Below are 18999 nucleotides of genomic sequence, written 5' to 3'. Positions count from 1 at the left end.
GCTGCCGACACTGAGTGGCGGACAGGGAGCAATCTGTGGTCAAGAGTGTTGCTCTGGGACCCAGAGTGACACACTTAGTTTTGAACCACCAACCTTTGGGGGTTTTCAAATACACAAACTTCCACCTCCCTGACCACTAGGCCACCACTTGAAATCCACTCCCAAACAAACAAACAAACAAACAAACATTTAAAATGTCACAAACAAAGAAGGAAAAGGAAAATTAGAATTAGTCGTGTTTCCATCCACTGGTTTGGAGCGAATTAACCAAGCTGCGGAACGCATCATTTCGTCAGAAGTTGATATTACACATGGCTGTAATAAACAGGAAGTAGAGGTCGCAAACTAGCATGGACCAGGCATCTGAGAAAAATGGAGAGAGATTTTCAGGAATGTGTGAGCATGTTGTAATTATTCTTTTTATGTCAACTACTATTGCAGATTTTACATGCAGTCCGGAGACTTGGAGAAAGAAATGCAATTCTATGCACATTATTGGAGTATTCGGGAAGACGGCAACAGCTGAAACAGCTGATCAGCGAGCGTAATACCCTTTTTGTGAAATTAAACACGTTGTTTTGAATTCTGCTTTTTTTTGTTTCCATCAAGCTTTTCTAATGTGATTCTTCACAATGTGCATTGAAATTTGCTGGAAACGAAAGAGGCTGTGGTTCAGCGAGAGACAAAGCTGGACAACTTGTGGCAATTCAGTCTGCTTTGGTCCTCCTCATGAACTCAAATTGACCCATTCAGTGTTCTCACACAGCTCACAGGTTTTTGGTGCAGCTCATACAGAATACGAGTAAACACCATTAAAGAATAAATGAGGAAAGAAGCCTCACAAAAAACACATGAAGTTGTATTTTGAGTCCATTAGCTTTACTGAGACACTATATTCTGTAAACTGGTGCCCCCTTATGACATCTAAGAGTGGCATAATAATATAATATTGGTAATTCTTTAGCAGTGTTGTCATTTTTACTGCATGTTTGAGGACCAACAGAGATATACATTGCTCTTTGGATGCTGAGTCATAAATGGACTGTACAATCAAACTACTATTTAGAAAACACGCAGTTTGAAGAAAAGTCTTCAGTGTTGGAAAGTTGTCCATTCATCTCGCAAACACAGTCAAACAGCACTGTGTTTGCTAGCAAAGATTGTACATGACAATTTGTGGGAGGAAATACTTGTTATTGCTTAAAAACAGATATGTTGATTTTTTTATGATGAAAGGAAATTTACAGAACGTTGACATGTTGATTTTCTTTCTTCATACTGAACAATATTAGGATTTGAAATTATATATATATATATCTATATATTATATAGATAGATAGATAGATAGATAGATAGATAGATAGATAGATAGATAGATAGATAGATAGATAGATAGATAGATAGATAGATAGATAGATAGATAGATAGATAGATAGATAGATAGATAGATAGATAGATAGATAGATAGATAGATAGATAGGACACTCAAGCTGTTCTCTTTTGCAAATGTATTTTACATGGAATGCAATGGGCTTTTTTATTGATTGATTTCTGATTATATTTAATGTTCAACCAGCTAAGATGCCTTCTTTTCACATACTTCCTGCTTCATGTTACTTATCTTAATAGTAGCTTATTACTTTTCCTCACACCTACTCCCACATGCCTGGAGACGGCCACTATTTCTGTTAGAAAACATTTCATGGCCGTATAAGGTACATCTTAATAAATTAAATAATCTAACAATTGCCAGAATCTATTTTAGTCATTCAGTTAAAAACTGAAAATCATCTTTCAAAATCGTTACCCAGTCTTCTCAGCCACACCTTAACATTTGGACTTTGGTACTGTTTATATGACCGCTTTCCCCGCCGACCGCGTTCAAAATCAGTTTGCATACAGAGCAAAGAGTCCAACAGAGAAAGCAGTAATAACAGTTCACAACACAGCGCTGACCCACTTGGAGAAAGACAGCTCTATGTCTGGGTGCTTTTTGTAGACTTCAGTGCACATGTCATCAACCCAGCTCTGGGGGGTCCCCATGGATGCGTCCTCCGTGCCGTTCTCTATTCTATATTTTCTCATGACTGCTCCCACATTCACTCCACCAACATCATAGTCAAGTTTGCTGACGACACCACTGTTGTACGTATAATTTCTAAAAAAAAATAGGGAGTCAACCTTAATGGTTCAGCATTTCATCATTGGTGCTGGAAAAATAACCTGGACCTCAATATCTCAAAGATGAAAGAAGTAATCCTGGACTTTAGGAAATCCATGTGCACCGTGCACACTCCCCTCACGACACGAGAAGGTTTAGAGAGTTGATAACTACAAGCTCCTAGGTGCCCACAATTCTGCTGAGCTCACCTCGAACACACATATCACACTGGGCGGGGAAGCCACAGCAAAAGCCTTTTTTCCTCAGAAACTTGGAACGTGTTCACCTCCCTCACCAACTTCTTGTAAACTTTTACAGGTCCATGACAGAGAACCTTCTGGTGTATTGCTGCACCGTGGTGTACTCTAGCTGCTCTCAGGAGAATAGGACAAACCTGCAGCAGGTGGTGAAGTCATCGGAACGCATTATTGGATCCCAGACACCCTCTTTGCAGTCTCCAAAGGAAAACCAGAGCTAATTCAGGGGAGTACACCCCGCATCAAACAAATTAAGTTTTCTCCACTCTAGAAAAAGATTCGGGACTTTAAAGGGCAAACCCAACAGACTCAAAAGTGTTTTGTTTTTTAGCCCAGAGCAGTCAAATCAGTCACCCCAATCCCTTGAAGACACTTAATGAACGAGTAAATATCTCATCGCTGCTAACCTTTGTTTTATCTATTATTTTTTTGTATATACTATATACAAAATATGTGTGATATTCAGACTGCCTACCGAGAGCTGCCAAATTATAGTTCAAAACAATGACAATAAATTCTGTTCTGTTCTATTATATATCTGTAGACACTGCCTATATTATTAATTTTCATTGAATTCACCTTTGTTTAGAAATGAGATCTTAGTTATACCAGCAGACAAATTGTAGCAGATTGCAGTAACTTATTACCCGCAGTTTCTTTAGAATTTCACAACTGCACATGTATCACCTCTTCCATTTCACCCTTTTCTCCTTCCCACCTTTATCTGCTCTATTGCAAAGGTTTAGCCCCCATTATGCATTGTGATGGATTGATTCATAAGTTGGAAAGTCATCCATAATGCAAACGACCTTTGACTTACATGGTGAATTTAAAGGGTTGGGTCATTTACGCCAGCGCACAATTGCCATGGAGTTAGTGTTGAAATGTTTACTTTCTGAAGAGGAACGACTGATAAGCAAATGTTCTTTTGTGCCCGTCAAGGGGGAAGGACAGCAGACGGTTTAGGAACCGACCAAATCAACAGCGAGCCGACAGCAGGATCACAGACAGGATGGTTACGTTGGACTTCAAGACGTTGACGGTACCTGTGGGCATTTTGAGGATACTGGAGGTCATCTTTACATGTATAACTTTCAGCCTGGTCGCATCAGGGTCCAACTTGCCTAATTCGTTTTGGGCATGGTGCATGTTCACTTGGTGTTTCTGCTTCTGTATCACCATCTTCATACTGGTCCTGGAACTCACCAGCCTCAACTCAAAGCTGCCCATCTCCTGGGATGATTTTACCACCTCCTTTGCCATGTTGGCTACACTAATGGTACGCATTGTTCATTACAATTAATCTATATATCTGTGTTTCTATTCTGTTTTAAATACATTTTCCTAGCTCTTTTCATTGAAATTTGTTGTTGTTGTTGTTTTTTGCCAAGATATAAAATCTAGAGTTTGGTGTAATAATTAAAAGTACCAGCGGTTTTAATCAAGAATAACATGAAAACTCTGGTAAAGTTCATCATCACAGAAGATTTATTACACATTGTTGACTTTACGGGTTATAAAGAGGTCATACGTTTTGTTGGTGTTGTGGGGTTTTTGGTATAAAAAATTATGTTAATATGAGAAAAAGTATATAAAGAAGAAGGCTATTTTTATACAGAACTTAAGATCAAAAGAAGGGAAAACTACTAAGACAATAATGTTCTGGTAAATAAAGTTTTTTAAATAAATATTTAGATATAAAACCACAAGAAGTTTTGCATTTATTGAAACTAATGTTGAAAAAAAAACAATTTGCACATAAATGATCTCAGCAAAGTACATGTCAATTTAAATTGTTTTTATTTAATTTGTAAATACTGCACAAGAGATTAAGCATAGCCCAAGGAGGTTCTGAATCTTTTATTGTTATTCATGCAGGTGCTCACAGCATCCCTCCTCTACTCCATCATCTTCACCTGTAGTGGTTGTGGCAGACAAATTGCTGCCTGCGTTATCTCTTTCCTGACCTTCATCCTGTACGCTGTCGAGGTTGGACTGACTCGGGCCAAACCCGGGGAAATCAGTGGGTTTCTCTCCACAGTGCCAGGCTTGCTTAAAGTTCTGGAGGCCTTTGTGGCCTGTATAATCTTCATCTGTCTGGATTTCACCAGCTACTCAACTCATCCAGGTCTCCAGTGGTGTGTTGCTGTCTACTCCATTTGTTTCATTTTTGCCCTCCTCGTCATTATTTTAACTATTGGCCGGCTGCTGTCCCGCTTCCCTGCACCTTTTAACAAAGTTCTAATAGCCTGCAATGTGCTTGCCGTTCTGATGTACATCACAGCTGTCATCATCTGGCCCGTCTACAGCTTCAGGATTGGATCGAGACCAAACTCCTGCCCTATGATCTGTCCATGGAATATTGCTGTTGTTGTCTCTTTTTTAACCTGTGTTAACCTGATTGCTTACATTGTGGACACAGTGTATTCTTTCAAGCTGGTCTTCTTCACCACTCAAACATAATCACATTGTTGCATTGATTTGAATGTGAAGAGTTTGTTTCTGTTGTGCCTTTGCTATTGTCAAAATTGTTAGGGAAGTGAAGTAGCTACAACTTTTGTTCAACAATATAATCACAGTGCGATCTAGTTCCTATTTGCACGCCTTCCTGCTAATTTGTAATTTATGTTTTTTTAGCACATTATTGTGTTGAATAACTAAGTTAAATACACTTACTGATCTAGATGTAAAATGTAGCCAAAATGACGTTGTACAGATTTTAATCAAAAGGGCTACAGCTGCTGGGTGTTTGTCTTAGCACGTCAGAAACATGTCACAATACTGATAGAATGAGTGAATCTTTAACCAATATTCTGTTCATCATAAAATCACCTGCCCATAATAAATGTTTGCACAGGTGTGTCGCAGTGCAAAGAAACTAAAACAAGAAGCAGCTTTTGTTTTTTAATGTACCTGTCCAATGTACCCTTTTCTATAACGGGCACTAAACTAGAAGACAGGAAGAGGAAGCCATAGAGACATTGGACCTAATTGTATTTCGAACATGTTTGAAAAGGTTGGCTGCATTTTTGACTTGGCCTCCAATTCCACCTCCATTTATGACAAATTTTAATCCCTCAACTTCCTTCCAGTGTTTAGATGGCATAGCTCAGAAACTGCAATGAATGCTTGCCTCTCAACGGTGATGCCTCTGGAACTTCTGTCTTGGTATTACTCAGTATCAGCACACTTTGCACAAAGTTGATAATAACATACTAATTGATAAACTGCAAAACTGGGATAGCCTGGTTTTGTGCTAATGTGGTTCAGAGTTTATTTACCACACAGGGACTACCTTGTGTCATTTAATAATTGCAAAACTAGGCAAACAAAAAGCAATTGTGGGTTTCTTCAAGGGCGTATACTTGAACTAGTTTTATTTACCATTTGCATTATCTGACAGATCTACTGTACTGGCTCCTGTTTGGAAAGGGATTGATTCTATAATTTAACTATTACTTAATAAAGGACTGAATGGTTTTGCTATATACTTGTCCAGTACTATGAACAATATAGACCCCTGAAGTCACCAAAGACCAGCTTACTCTGTTTTCTTTGTTTCTGCAGACGTAGGATTTGGGATTCAGGACTGTTTTACTGCAGCTTTTGATCAAGGGATCCCAGTGATGTACTGTTTGCTTGATCACGATTTAAGCTTGTGATTCAAGCACTGCTCGTTCAGGGCATAACATTCCCGGACAGTCATTTTTAAAAACTATTTAACTGTTTTAAATTTGTATTCAACTATTTGTTTTTTATGCTATGCTTTTGAGTGTATGAGTTATTAAACTCTCTATTTAAACAATACTTAGAGGTTTTTGTCATTGTCATGCATTTCCTACAAATTCCCATAAGTGCTTTGAATTGCCCATTGTGTGAATGTTTCTATGAAAATAAACTTACCTTGCCTGTATTCATTTGGATATCATAGAAATTTTTAGCAATGAATAATATTATTGTAGCCAATAATGTATTATCTTGCAATTAATTTCACACTGTTTTTGACCTGATAAATATAGCTTAAATATAGATGAAGGAGTTTCCATCTGGAGACCTTAGGCAATAATGTACAAAGCTATTAAGTTACTGCCTGGTTTAAACTGATGAAAAACATGTAGAGCTCAGGATCACTGGTCTCGTCCTGAATTAAAGCACTGAGTGATTAACACTTTGCAATAATTTATAAAATACTATTAGTCCATACATGAGCTTAAAAAATATAAATATCTGAGAAAATATAAAGTAAAGATTTTTTTTACGACAAAACATTGTTAAAATTATGATTAAAGTGAGAGAATGTCATCAACTAGATTTATTTTTGATGAGTCATTGGCATGAAAACTGAGAAAAAAAGGTAAATATAAATAATAAAATAATAAAATAAAATAATAAAATAATAAAAGAAATATAATCATGTTCATGTAGCATGACATGTTTGGCTGCAATTGTTGCATTTTTAAAGGGTTTTAAAATGATTACGTATTACACTATCGGCAACATACCATTAAGGTATTGACTGTCAAACTTTATTAACGTTATTACAACGTTTTGACTTTATAAACCAATTATGGTAATAATAATTAGCATTTTATAGGTTTTGAAGCATTGATTGAAAAGGGTTGATATTAATCACTACTGGAATTTATTATCTATTAAGGCTATTTATGAATAATATCTATTTCGTAGGTCATAGTTCTGTGCCAAACTAACAGTTATTTATCCTAACTTTTGGACTACTCTGTTGTCTTTTAGCATAATTTTTTTTATGAAAATGTGTAATATGTACAAAACAAAAGAGGCATTTTTTTTAGACTTAAACGTTTATTGTCCAAATTCACCTTGAGATACAAGATACATGTTTGGACTTTGAGATGGGAAGGAACAAGGATAACATAAATCTGCAGCAGCAAAAAACTCCTGCACAGACCAGCACAAGGTTCTGATGCTGTCTCCAAAATGATGTCCAATACTCCAGCATGCTGGACCCGGAGCAAGCTTCAACAGAGCAATTTCCTCTCCCTTTCTTTATGGCACACACTTGTGGAAAGCCATATCTATGGAGACAAATTTCTGCCAAAACGTTGCACACAAAAAAAAGTTTTGCACACAAACAAAACTTGTTTTGCACACAAAAAGATTTGTTTCACACAAAAAAATGTTTTGCAAACTGTTCGCCAACCTTGCACTCAAAATATCATTTATAAGTTTTCCTCGAGCACAAAACGGTCTCTGCTCGCACAAAACAGCCTCTGCTCGAGTACGAAACAATCCCACTACCGCTGCGGTAAATTTGTGCCAAAAGTCACGTGATGCATTGAGTTGTTGTTGTTGTTCAGACTTCCCGACAGCAGGGGGCGCACCCGAAAGAAACTGAAAGGCGCCGGTTTGGCTAAAGAAGAAAAACGTGACATCACAGCTAACAGCATTAGCACCCCACAGGTAACTTTCAAAGCTTTCCCGGTGAAAAAGTAACAGCTCACTTTGCAGATAGAACATGTAAGATTTCAGTTAAAGGTACTGCTGTGTTACAGTAAGGGACCATGTTACTTTTTAGAGCAAATAACATGAAAGCTGTCCTTAGGTTGAACGCCATGCTAAAACAACTTTTGCTTTGTAATGCAGCCACTGTGGTTGGCTTCTGCTTTTACTGTGCTGTGTCAAATAAATAGTACCTGAGTGGATACCCAGATAAATGCATTGTTAACAGATTATCATGTGGTTTTTGTGTTGTTTTCAAATGACTGTCTATTGTTCTTATTGGTGTAAATCTAAATTGGTGTTTGGATTTGGTAATTTATCCTAAAACTGTCAAACCAATGCATGTATGCTTATGTGCAAAACGAATTCTTAATGAATTTAAAATAATTGCAACGAGTGGATATTGATTATATGAAAATTGGTAAGGAAATTAATTAAAAATTGCGTTTTCTAACATAAATATGAATGTTACAAGTAAAGCATATAGCAGCAGATCTAGATCATATCTCACTACCTTTCTAACTCCTTAATTTCTTCAAAGTAAAAATGAGGTCATCTGTGCCCAATTGCAAATATGTGTTGTGCACTTAATAAAATTGGTTTGGCCATGGCAAAAACCACATGAGCAGATATTTTCTTGAAAAGTTTGTTTTCATCAAAGTGGTGATTTATTTTTTTCTTTAACAGTATTATCCTTTACATAACAATAACACATATCTGTTTTCCAGCACCCACTGATGAGGGTGAAGGCCATCAAAGTTCTGGGCTGGATGGAAGGCTCCTACATAAACTCTGTTAGTCTACCAGGTCGACTTCCATCACGAGACTACCAAGACTTGAACAATTCAGGATTTGATGGAATCTTTAAACACATGAGGAGTTGGGCTTGTTAAAAAATAACTTAATATGTAACCGTTTTAGTTCCCAGTATTAACTACTTTGATCAGTAACTGTTGCAGCATGTCCTTCATAGCTCTTAGTGGAGCCCTTTAGGCTAAAAAAAAAAAAGTTAGGAAAAAAAAAGGCCAGGTTTGAGATTGTTCTAAATTTCCTGACAGTCTTACATGCAGAAATTGTTTTTCATAGTCCTGTTTTTGGCTTCATCCATTTCATCAGCCAGTTTTTTTAATACAGCCCGTTTTATTGTTAATATATGGATTGTTTACTGGGAAAAACCTGGAGAATTAATGGAGTTCTTTCAGTCTTAATTTCAACAATAAAAGCAATCCTTGTGAAAAAGGTGTATTCACTTTGATTAATATTGGTAAGAATTGGAAATGAAGAGTTTATCAAAGGGTATGTTTATTATGCAATGTGGAAAATAAAGGACTGTTTAATTGTCTCACAATGTTTGCATCTTCAGTTTTAGTAAAAAAAGGGGTCATGTGCCCCTTTTTTTCAATAACCTCAGCATTTTCAAAAGGTTTATACAGTACCTTACACATTTACTATCACAATCCTAGCAATTCTACATTTTTATTCAGTGAATACACTAACTTAGTTACATTTTCCTGGCTAGATTTTAGTACTTGAAAACCTTTTGCAACAATGGTAACCAAAATAAGATTAAACTCGTAAAGTGTTGGTCATACTGGACAGTAGCAACATTTATTTATATATATATATATATATATATATATATATATATATATATATATATATATATATATATATATATATATATCTGAACCGTGTGATTCAGAATGTCCCAGTGCATCCATGGCTGCCCTCAGTGCTACCAGTTGTTCGGGGCTCAACACATTGCCAGTTTCAGGAATAGTGACCCCACAGTGTGGGTCATCCAGCAGTCCACTGTCAATATGAGGCAGGCAGAGTCCCTGCAAGAAAGATGGAGATATATAGAGAATAAAAAAGAGACCATGATTCTGTTGCTACAACTTACTGAATATAATTTAACTCATGGAGCTAAGGATTGAAAAAAAGACTCCAAAATCCATTAATTATTTTAATAATAAACACATTTCAAAGAAAACAGTTTCAATGCCACCTCTCTGATGTTTTCGATGTTTTGTTGTATTGGAATGATCAGATAAATTAATTTCTGGTTTGAAATATATGCATTGTGAGAAACTGTATAATAGCACGCACAAAAAAAAATCCATCTTACCTCTGTGATTTCTGGTTCTACCACAGCATGCTGGATGCTTCCCATCTCCCATAAGTGTCAGATTCCTCTCAGTTCTGAGTGAATGGTCATCTCAGCCACTGCTGATGGTGTGAAAACTTAGTTGTAGTCTTGGGATAAATAAATAGTGACAACAGAAGTTATCCAACATGTTTGACAGCTCAAGCAAACTGTTGTCCTCTCCTGAGTGCAGCACATTGTTGTATATGTTTGTTCCTGCGCACCACACGTCTCTCCAAACACGTTGAATTCTGAAAGGAGAGTTAAATCATGGTTTAAATACGTTATTTTTCAAAAGTCCGTTACACAGCATTTTTAGATCAGAAATAAAACTAAACAGTGCCTTTAACTGAAATCTTACATGATCTATCAGTGAGCTATTACTTTTTCACCGGGAAAGCTTTGAAAGTTACCTGTGGGGTGCTAATGCTGTTAGCTGTGATGTCACGTTTTTCTTCTTTAGCCAAACCGGCGCCTTTCAGTTTCTTTCGGGTGCGCCCCCTGCTGTCGGGAAGTCTGAACAACAACAACAACTCAATGCATCACGTGACTTTTGGCACAAATTTACCGCAGCGGTAGTGGGATTGTTTCGTACTCGAGCAGAGGCTGTTTTGTGCGAGCAGAGACCGTTTTGTGCTCGAGGAAAACTTATAAATGATATTTTGAGTGCAAGGTTGGCAAACAGTTTGCAAAACAATTTTTTTTGTGTGAAACATATCTTTTTGTGTGCAAAACAAGTTTTATTTGTGTGCAAAACTTTTTTTTGTGTGCAACGTTTTGGCAGAAATTTGTCTCCATACATATCATTTTGCGTTAGAACTATTTAAAATAGTTTGTTGCACACACAAAGCTAAGCATTTGTTAAAACATGCTGAAGTTCTGCTATCATTGCACGTTTGTGAAACCAATAACATCACAACATGGGGAGGGCCAGGTAAACGCCCAGATTGAAAGTCTGCAGCAATAGATTTGCAACAGGAGAGCCATCTGAAACACAAACAATTCATATTAAAATAACTACTATCATTAACTATTAATTTTTTATGCTGGGCTTATTGTGTATTGGAACCCTATAGCAACATTAGGTACCATTAAATTTGCCCTCACGCATCGCCTAGCTCATATCCCTGAACTGAGGGACACTTTAAAGCTCCCCACCATTCATTAAACAGCATCATAGTAATAACTTTCAAATCAAACCTTTATATACAAAAAAGTTTATATACAGCTATGTATGTATGGAAAATTACTCTCCTGTACACACTATGAGAACATTGGAATTAAAAGTCAGATTCCTTGTTTGTATCCACAAACTTGCCAAATAAAGTTGAATCTGATTACATTTGATGCCTCTTGAGAATTATCTCAACAGGTTACCATGGCTTTTTTTTTTCTTGATTTTGTCAGTTTACAGCTAATTCCGAGATGTTTTTAAATTGTAAATAATGCACAAGAGATAGAACCTAGCTCACCCAGAGCTACGTTCTATCTCTTGAGATTCTTCTTGGACCCACCAAGGAGTATCTCGTTTTTCTAATGATTATTCAAATGCTCAAAGCATCCATCCTCTACTCCATCTTCTTTACTTGTGGAAGACAGATTGGCACCTGCGTTATCTCCTTCCTGAGAAAATAACACAGGTGCTGGGTGGCACTGATTGTATGGAAGTGTTGCTTATGCCACATTTTATATCTTTTATCCACAGCTAATCCAAGGTGATCAATCATGTTTCATTTTCCTCAAAGAAGCTGAAGCAAGTTATGTGCAAAAAAGCATCACTATGGATTTTTAAATCTCTTCCATGCATGGATTTGAATGTGAAAGACCTGTTTTGTTTAAACCATCAAGAACTAATAAAGTTCTGTTCAAGAACATGATCCCAGAGTGATTTTTTTCCCTTTTTATTTGCCTTCCACTCATATAATTTTTGGTGAATGTAACTACATAAAATTTTGTTAATCATATAAAATATAAGTTGTACGCTGTTAGAATCTAGTTGTTATAGATGCTTATACTGAAGTGGCAACAGCTAAACAGCCTGAAACTGAAACTTTAACCAGCTCTACGCTCATAGGAGATAACCCATCCAGAATAAATTATGTTTGTTAAGGTGTGTCAAGGTGCAGATCTTCACTAAAACACATAGCAGCTATTGGTTTTGAGATTACTCTGTTCAATGTTAGTAATTCTATGACAGACACCAAAGTGAAAGACAGAAAGGGGAATTTTCTAAATATATGTGCCGTGTAAAAAAACTAAAAGCAGGAAGGATGAGTTTGTAGCTCTTCTCTTGCAGCTATCTTTATTCAGATAATCTATACATGTTGGCAAGCACATTTGCATCTCACTTTTCATGTGTTTAAAAAAATTTTTTACACTTTCTTTGTTGAAGTCAATTTATTCTGAAAGTAAAAAATTAGGTTATAAGTGTGTTACATCCTGCCTCGTGGATGCAACATACATTTTTAAAGAATAGGTGACAATTTATTTTTAATGTATGTATGAGGGCAAAGCAATAACACAGAATGAAGCAATAATCAAAATTCTCCTCAAAAATTAACTAAAACACAACAAAGAGTGTCTCTTCTTGAGAATAAACAAACTCTTTATTTTATTAACTTTTCCCAAATAGCCTCTTGGCTACAAAAGTTTAAAAATTGCAGAAACAAAGCCAAGACATTCTTAGAAAAATATTAGCACAGCAAGCAATAGCTGAGTTTACGCGGACAAAAGTAATAGGAATAAAGGGCCGATCAGAATAAAATTGCGTCATGTAAAAAAAACAATCGGAATATAATGATCGGATTAAGCTCAATCGGAATAAAATTATAATCCGAATGAGAGGGGTGGTTTATGCCGATTGATAATCCGATCAACCTGCATATAAATGCTTGTCAGGCTCAAGTTATTCCGAATGTGGCAAACAGATCTGAGTGCGCATGTGCGCCCGACGTAAACATGACGTATTTCCACTTTGTTGAGTGGCTGAAATATGTTGGGAAGCAAAACTATTGGGGCTCCCAATACACATTATGATCAGATTAATTGATTGTGTGGAACGATGCGATTATTTAATCCGAATACATTTTAATCCAGTTGTGAAATTTTGTGCATGTAAACATAGCTATTGTCATACCGCACATGAAGCACAGCAGCCCTCCCTGTAGGGTAGGGCTCCCTCTCATTTGTCTGATCTCCTCATCGGTAACAGCTGCTGAGTGGACAGTGCTTTTATGTTGTCCCCTAGCCAACACAACCCACGCTATACTTTTATAGGCACTGCCAGCAGCCACACCCAAAACAGATGAATCACACATATGCATGTTCAAACACACACACACACACACACACACTCACATGTACACACACTTATAAAGCCATGACATCATGCTTCCTGTCTAAAAAGATGTGAAGTCACAGTATACACTAAAAATATTGTAGGAGGCAGGTCTTGCTAAAGTTAAAGACACAGGCATCAATAGCTTGATACAGTACATTAAAGAAAAGCTCACACACAAAATGTGCACAAAATTGTAGGTTTTTGTAATGTGAAAGCCAAGACCATGATGAATAATTTCAATCTTTGCATCTTTTTAACTAATTAGGCAGTCTCTATAGGGTCTTGGTTCTTCTGAGATATACCCAGAATGCAGTGTGCTCCACAAAATGTGCAATCAAGTGTGAGTGTTTCAGACTCTTCTGAGCATCCAAAACACTTCTGTAGAAAGGTCTTTGTAGTTCATAATTATTGTGATAGTTTACTGGGATGGTTTACTAGGTTATCCATTGCAAGTGTTCTGCTCAAACTTAAGTGGCCTTCATATCAGAGAATTTGAAAGATGAGTAGCAGCGCTCATTGTGACATATAATTTGTTGTCATTCTCTTTGCTGCAGTGTGCATCTATGATCTGCAGATCAAAAAATGATGTGGCATGGTCTGTACCTTCACATAAATACCTGCATCCAGCAGGGAAGAAATGTGCACACCTCCAAATTGTATATATAGACATGTTGCTGAGAGACCAAAGAAAGTTGTAAGGTTTTTCTTGCTGCACGTAAACAGACGCCTTGCAGTCTTGTTTAATATGTAATTATTTAATCAATTATCGATTATTTGTATTTATCACAACTTTATACTAACTTCACAGTAGTCAGCAACTTATTAAAACAAACTTTCAGCTTCAGATCCACTGTAAGGGTCAACTGACTGTGACTGTAAAAAAAAACAGATTTTGTATTTTTTGTAAATGACTGTTTTCATGTGCCATTTTGTGTGGGATGCACCGCACTGTGACCAGAACCCTCACATGTATCCTCTCATGCTAGTGATTGTCATGGTTTTTAAGTGTTTGGCCCACATGCAGAACACCATCGGGAGGCAGAGAGCAGATTTAAGATGTTTATTTAGGCACGAAGAAACGCAGAGAGATGCTCACAGAGTGAGCGGCCGACAGAAACGGGATTCCGGGACCGATAGCGCTGCCGATAAAAGGAAACAGATTAGACCGGGCAGAGAAGGGCAACCAGCCGAAAATGAGGTGCGCTTACCGCTGGGTTCAGGTAACCTAGCCAGGGGGAGTGGAGCAGAAGAATGAATTCAGAGGAGCTCTTCTCTTAGGTGGAACTAGGTGACTATGTGACAGGTGAGTGGGTTGATGGAACGGAGGCAGGGAGTCTGAGCAGAACCGCAGCTGGAAGCAGCGGGCAGTGAGCAGCTGAAGGAACCAGGGAGAATCCAGAGGGGAACTCTTGTCCGGCTTGGTAATACCAAGGGGGCTTGAGAGGAGTGCCAGAGCAGAATCTGAGCGATGAGGATCCTGGGACTTGACTTGAGACTTCGGAACTCGGAAGAGCATCTGGAGAGTGATCCAGAGCATAAGGCGATCTGTGAGAAACAGGAAACACGAGTTAACTGTCGAGAGACAGTGGCCACTGAAGCATACCACAATGGTTGAACACTCTGGCGTCCTTCAGCTGCCTGCAACCTGCTTTTAAGCTCCAGCCCCGAGCTGCCAACGAGCCGCAGGTGCGTACCATGCCCACCCGTCAACTGCAATCACCTGTGAGAAAGAAGAGAGCAGAGAGCAGGCAGTGCTGACAGCAAACTGCACAGCACTGCCTGTAGAATCCTGACAGTGATAAGTTGATAAAATTATTCATTCAGAGCAAAGCAGAAACGGCTCGTGGGGGTGCATAAACATCCCACAAATATATAGGGAAATTCTGAAGATTACAAAGAAATAGCCTGAGTGCAGATGTGTTACTCATGACAGCAGCATTGTGATGACTGGTAAAATAAAAAGGGGAAACCTTCTTGGCAAACATCAGCACAGAACAGTTGGCATTGCCTTGAAACTGAAATGTTAATTTCTTTATTTAAAATTTGTTTTGATCCAACAATCCTTAAATATCTTTCCAGTCCTAATAAAAGTTATCTACATTGAGTTTACCTTTTGCCTTTGCTTATAAACAATGGCTCAAATTAACTTAAGGACTATCATTGCAACAAGCTCAATGTCAACAAAGCTCCTGTCTTTGTCCTTGGAGCGAGTTGTGTAGTAAGCCTACAACAAGGACCAGAGTCCAGCGAATGCTTGGTAACGCCCAACCAGAGTCCAATCAGCAGCGAGAAGCAGGTGCCATAAACAGAGCAGATAAGGCTGGGATGCTAAGCTAGAACACATACAACACTTGATTTTCTGTTTAGAAGAAAGCGCCTGTTGGAAGGTTTGCTTTAATGGATTTCTTCAACAAGATCAGGCTGCTAAATCTGGGCCTTGCTGAACTGCACCACAAAGAGAGAGCCAACAACTGACTGAAATACAACACGCTTTCTTTTGTTTGCTTGGACAGGTTCATCCAGGAGCAGCCATGGTCTACGTGAATATCAAATCCATCACCCAGCCTGTGGGGATCATCCGAATAATGGCGGCCATCCTCACTTGTATGTGTTTCAGCCTGGTGGCAACGGTGAAACCGGACTCCTCGCCATACTGGGGATGGTGCATGTTCACCTGGGTCTTCTGTTTCTTCTTCACCCTTCTCATTCTCATTCTGGAGTTTACCACTGTCAGCACCAAAATGCCCTTTGCCTGGGAGGACTTCACTGCTGCCTTTGCTATTCTGTCAAGTGTGCTGTGCCTGTGCGCCTCCATCATGTACCCCACCTTTTATGCCTGCAACACCTGTTACCGCCAGATTGGAGCTTCAGTGGTATCCTGGATGTGTTTTGGGGTGTATGTGGCCGAGGTGGTCCTCACACGCCTTCGCCCAAGTGGACAGGACAATGGATTTCTCTCCACGCCGCCGGGAATAATGAAGATGCTGGAGAGCTTCTTAGCCTGTCTCATCTTCCTGTCACTGGAAAGTGCTCAGTACTCAGGCAACCCAGCACTAAACTGGTGTGTAGCTGTGTATTCCTTGTGTTTCATTTTCGGCATCGCCATAATCCTGATCACTCTCGGAAATCTTACTGTCTATTTTCCCTTCTCTTTTGAGAACGTTGCAATTGTCTATAATGTTTTGGCAGCAACTATGTATATAACAGCAATGGTTATATGGCCGCTGTATTCTTTTCACAATAAGAGACCAGTGAACTGTGGCCGCCTCTGTTCTTGGGATAAACTGGTTCTGATCACCGTCATGACAGTCTTCAACTCTATTGTCTACATCCTGGACTCTATCTACTCCATACTTCGGGTCTTTGTTTTCAGGAATGAGTGAGATGTTGCTTATAAAGACTATTACAACTGTTAAGAATTAAAATTATTTTAAAATGTCTTTTCTATACTAATATCCCAACAAAATTTACAAGAACCTGCTACTTATCAGAGATTTAATATGTAATGGAAAATCTGATCCTCCAATGTATTCATTGTGCAATACAGCCAAAAAGGCCGTTGGTTAAACATTAGAGTTGTGATATCATTGTAATAAAAAAGGACAAATAGCTGTGTTGAACTTTGGATCCTGAGGGTAATGAAATAGAGAAATATCACTGAGATCATACTTGTTTCATTGTCACATCCAGGTCAAAATACGTACCAGAAAAGTGCCATGCTTTTCCCCTTATCAGGTTAAGGTGAGGCTACACGCTTGGATAAATAAACATTTGTGCACCCAGAACACCTATATTGTATCTGTTTATTATTAATGGAGGTGCTAAGGGCATGCATCTTCTACTCCATCTTCTTCACTTGAGGCAGACAGATGGGTGCCTGAGTTATCTCCTTCCGGACCTTTATGAACATTTCAAAAAAATTCTTGTGCATTAGAATTTTCACTTTGAAATTCCACAGACACCACACAAATAATCACCAGGTAATAACATCCTGATGCTATCCTATGTAGCACACACAGATTAAGATTAGCTCTCCTCGGCCTGCCCAAGGCTTGAAGTGACTGACATGACAAAAAAGAATAGATTTGTTCCATATTAACTCAGTTAATGATTATTTATGCAGTTAAAGGCACTAATAGACTGTGTATAGACCAGATATGGGTGTGTCATCTCCTGTGGGCCATATCCACACTTGTAAATGTCATTGACAGGCCTGCATGTAAGTTTGAAATTAAAAATGCATAAAGTGTTAATTCTGTGCACAAAGCAGCACCTAAGCGCCCCTCTACAGCCCTTCAGCAGTGTGCTGCTGCCGTTGTAACCAGGCTCTGAAGAGGTATAAAGAAAATGATTTTGGTTACTCTAAGAAATGTCACCTCAGGCAACAAATGTCTTTTGACATGGACTTTAGTATTTATTTACAGACGCAAAAGCGAAGTACTCGGTTTGGGAAAAACAGGATCAGCCTTGTTCTCAGTGAATACAGCTTGAATTTCTTATCAAAACATTATCAGTTTTTGTGAAGGTTATTTGGCATCCACATGTGTGTGTGTGTGTGTGTGTGTGTGTGTGTGTGTGTGTGTGTGTGTGTGTGTGTGTGTGTGTGTGTGTGTGTGTGTGTGTGTGTGTGTGTGTGTGTGTGTGTGTGTACAAACTGATCTGAATCAATGATGATCCAAGCTGTTGAACATTCTCAATCTTAATCACTAATATTGGCACTTAAAGCTTTAAATGTCAGAAAAGTCATGAACACCTGCCAACCTACCAGTTATTAAAGGGAACTGGTTGTCTCACAGAGGGCCAAATGGGTTTGAATGACTTTTTCTCCTAGTTCAATTAAAAAAATAATTTATTCAGTTTACTTTTTTCTGATAAGAATATGCATTTGATGATGACAAAAAAGCAAAAACAAACCTGTATTAAATCTTTGAATAGTAAAAAATAATAGTCTTTATAACCGGAGTACCATAGTCATACTGGTTGAATAAAGGTGGTGGTGACATAACTAGTGCATGACCTTTTTGTTTTTTTGTTCACCCCTTTCTTTCCTCATTAGAAAACTATAAAATTGCCCTAAAGACATTAATAGGTACAGACGGTAGAGCAGCCAAGGAAAGATGAGAGAAGACAAACTCAACGAGAACAAAATATGAAACCAAGAAGAGCCAAATAGACAGCACAGACATTCCAGAGAGCAAGTATGTGTGGGAAAAGTGGAATAGCAAATCCCTTAATCAGGAAGCAGCTGCAGTTTATAGAGTCTGTTAAAAGCCGTTTTTCCCTTTAGCTTTCTTTCTTTACCTTTGTTATTTCTTTAGGCAAGAATGAAAAGCCAGAAAATATAACATTGTTTTTCACCAATTGGAAACTTTAAAAGACGTCATCAAAATCAGACTCCTAATCCTGCATCTTTTGTGTCACCTGGTACTCCAATCTGTGTGAGTGAACTCAGGTCAATTAGAGTAAATGAAGCGTAAAAGGTTGCTGTTCTTATCATGTCAGCCTGATAATGAACGTATTAATGCAAACAGACAGAAAACCACACAAACTCAAAACTGATTTAGATTTCACAAGGAACAATTGAATTCAATCCTTTATGTTTTGAACTTCACATCTT

General features: G+C 38.1%; 2 protein-coding genes and 1 long non-coding RNA gene across 4 annotated transcripts; 2 read left to right on the top strand and 1 right to left on the bottom strand.

Moving 5' to 3' along the window:
• The first annotated feature begins 3379 nt into the window (after positions 1-3379).
• LOC105939433 (myeloid-associated differentiation marker homolog) lies at positions 3380-17841 on the top strand. Of its 2 annotated transcripts, none has more exons than XM_036148190.1 (2): positions 3380-3460; positions 15896-17841. In XM_036148190.1, exons 1-2 carry the CDS (start codon positions 3431-3433, stop codon positions 16763-16765), a joined length of 900 nt encoding a protein of 299 aa, XP_036004083.1. In that variant the 5' UTR covers positions 3380-3430; the 3' UTR covers positions 16766-17841. The 2 variants fall into 2 exon arrangements, with proteins under 2 accessions (XP_036004083.1, XP_036004084.1); XM_036148191.1 differs by lacking the exon at positions 3380-3460 and adding an exon at positions 15739-15769.
• LOC105939428 (myeloid-associated differentiation marker homolog) lies at positions 3422-6274 on the top strand. Its single transcript, XM_012881573.3, has 2 exons — positions 3422-3697; positions 4297-6274. Exons 1-2 carry the CDS (start codon positions 3431-3433, stop codon positions 4879-4881), a joined length of 852 nt encoding a protein of 283 aa, XP_012737027.2. The 5' UTR covers positions 3422-3430; the 3' UTR covers positions 4882-6274.
• Positions 9552-10507, bottom strand: LOC118566365. The gene is made up of 3 exons (XR_004932959.1): positions 10456-10507; positions 10025-10293; positions 9552-9734 (listed from the first exon to the last, which is right to left on the bottom strand). It is a non-coding gene; the product is annotated as an uncharacterized LOC118566365 (long non-coding RNA).
• Positions 17842-18999: the final 1158 nt, after the last annotated feature.

Source organism: Fundulus heteroclitus, chromosome 16 (genome assembly GCF_011125445.2).
Source record: "Fundulus heteroclitus isolate FHET01 chromosome 16, MU-UCD_Fhet_4.1, whole genome shotgun sequence".
Taxonomy (NCBI): domain Eukaryota; kingdom Metazoa; phylum Chordata; class Actinopteri; order Cyprinodontiformes; family Fundulidae; genus Fundulus; species Fundulus heteroclitus.
The sequence above is the reverse complement of the archived record's forward strand: the minus strand, read 5'-3'. Positions and strand labels throughout refer to the sequence as shown.

Excerpts from the sequence above, each read along its gene's own strand:
- LOC105939428 (XM_012881573.3), top strand. The coding sequence starts at position 3,431 with ATGGTTACGTTGGACTTCAAGACGTTGACGGTACCTGTGGGCATTTTG. Across the intron at positions 3,698-4,296 it reads CCATGTTGGCTACACTAATG|GTGCTCACAGCATCCCTCCT; the intron begins GTACGCATTGTT and ends TTATTCATGCAG.
- LOC105939433 (XM_036148190.1), top strand. The coding sequence starts at position 3,431 with ATGGTTACGTTGGACTTCAAGACGTTGACG. Across the intron at positions 3,461-15,895 it reads TGGACTTCAAGACGTTGACG|GTTCATCCAGGAGCAGCCAT; the intron begins GTACCTGTGGGC and ends TTGCTTGGACAG.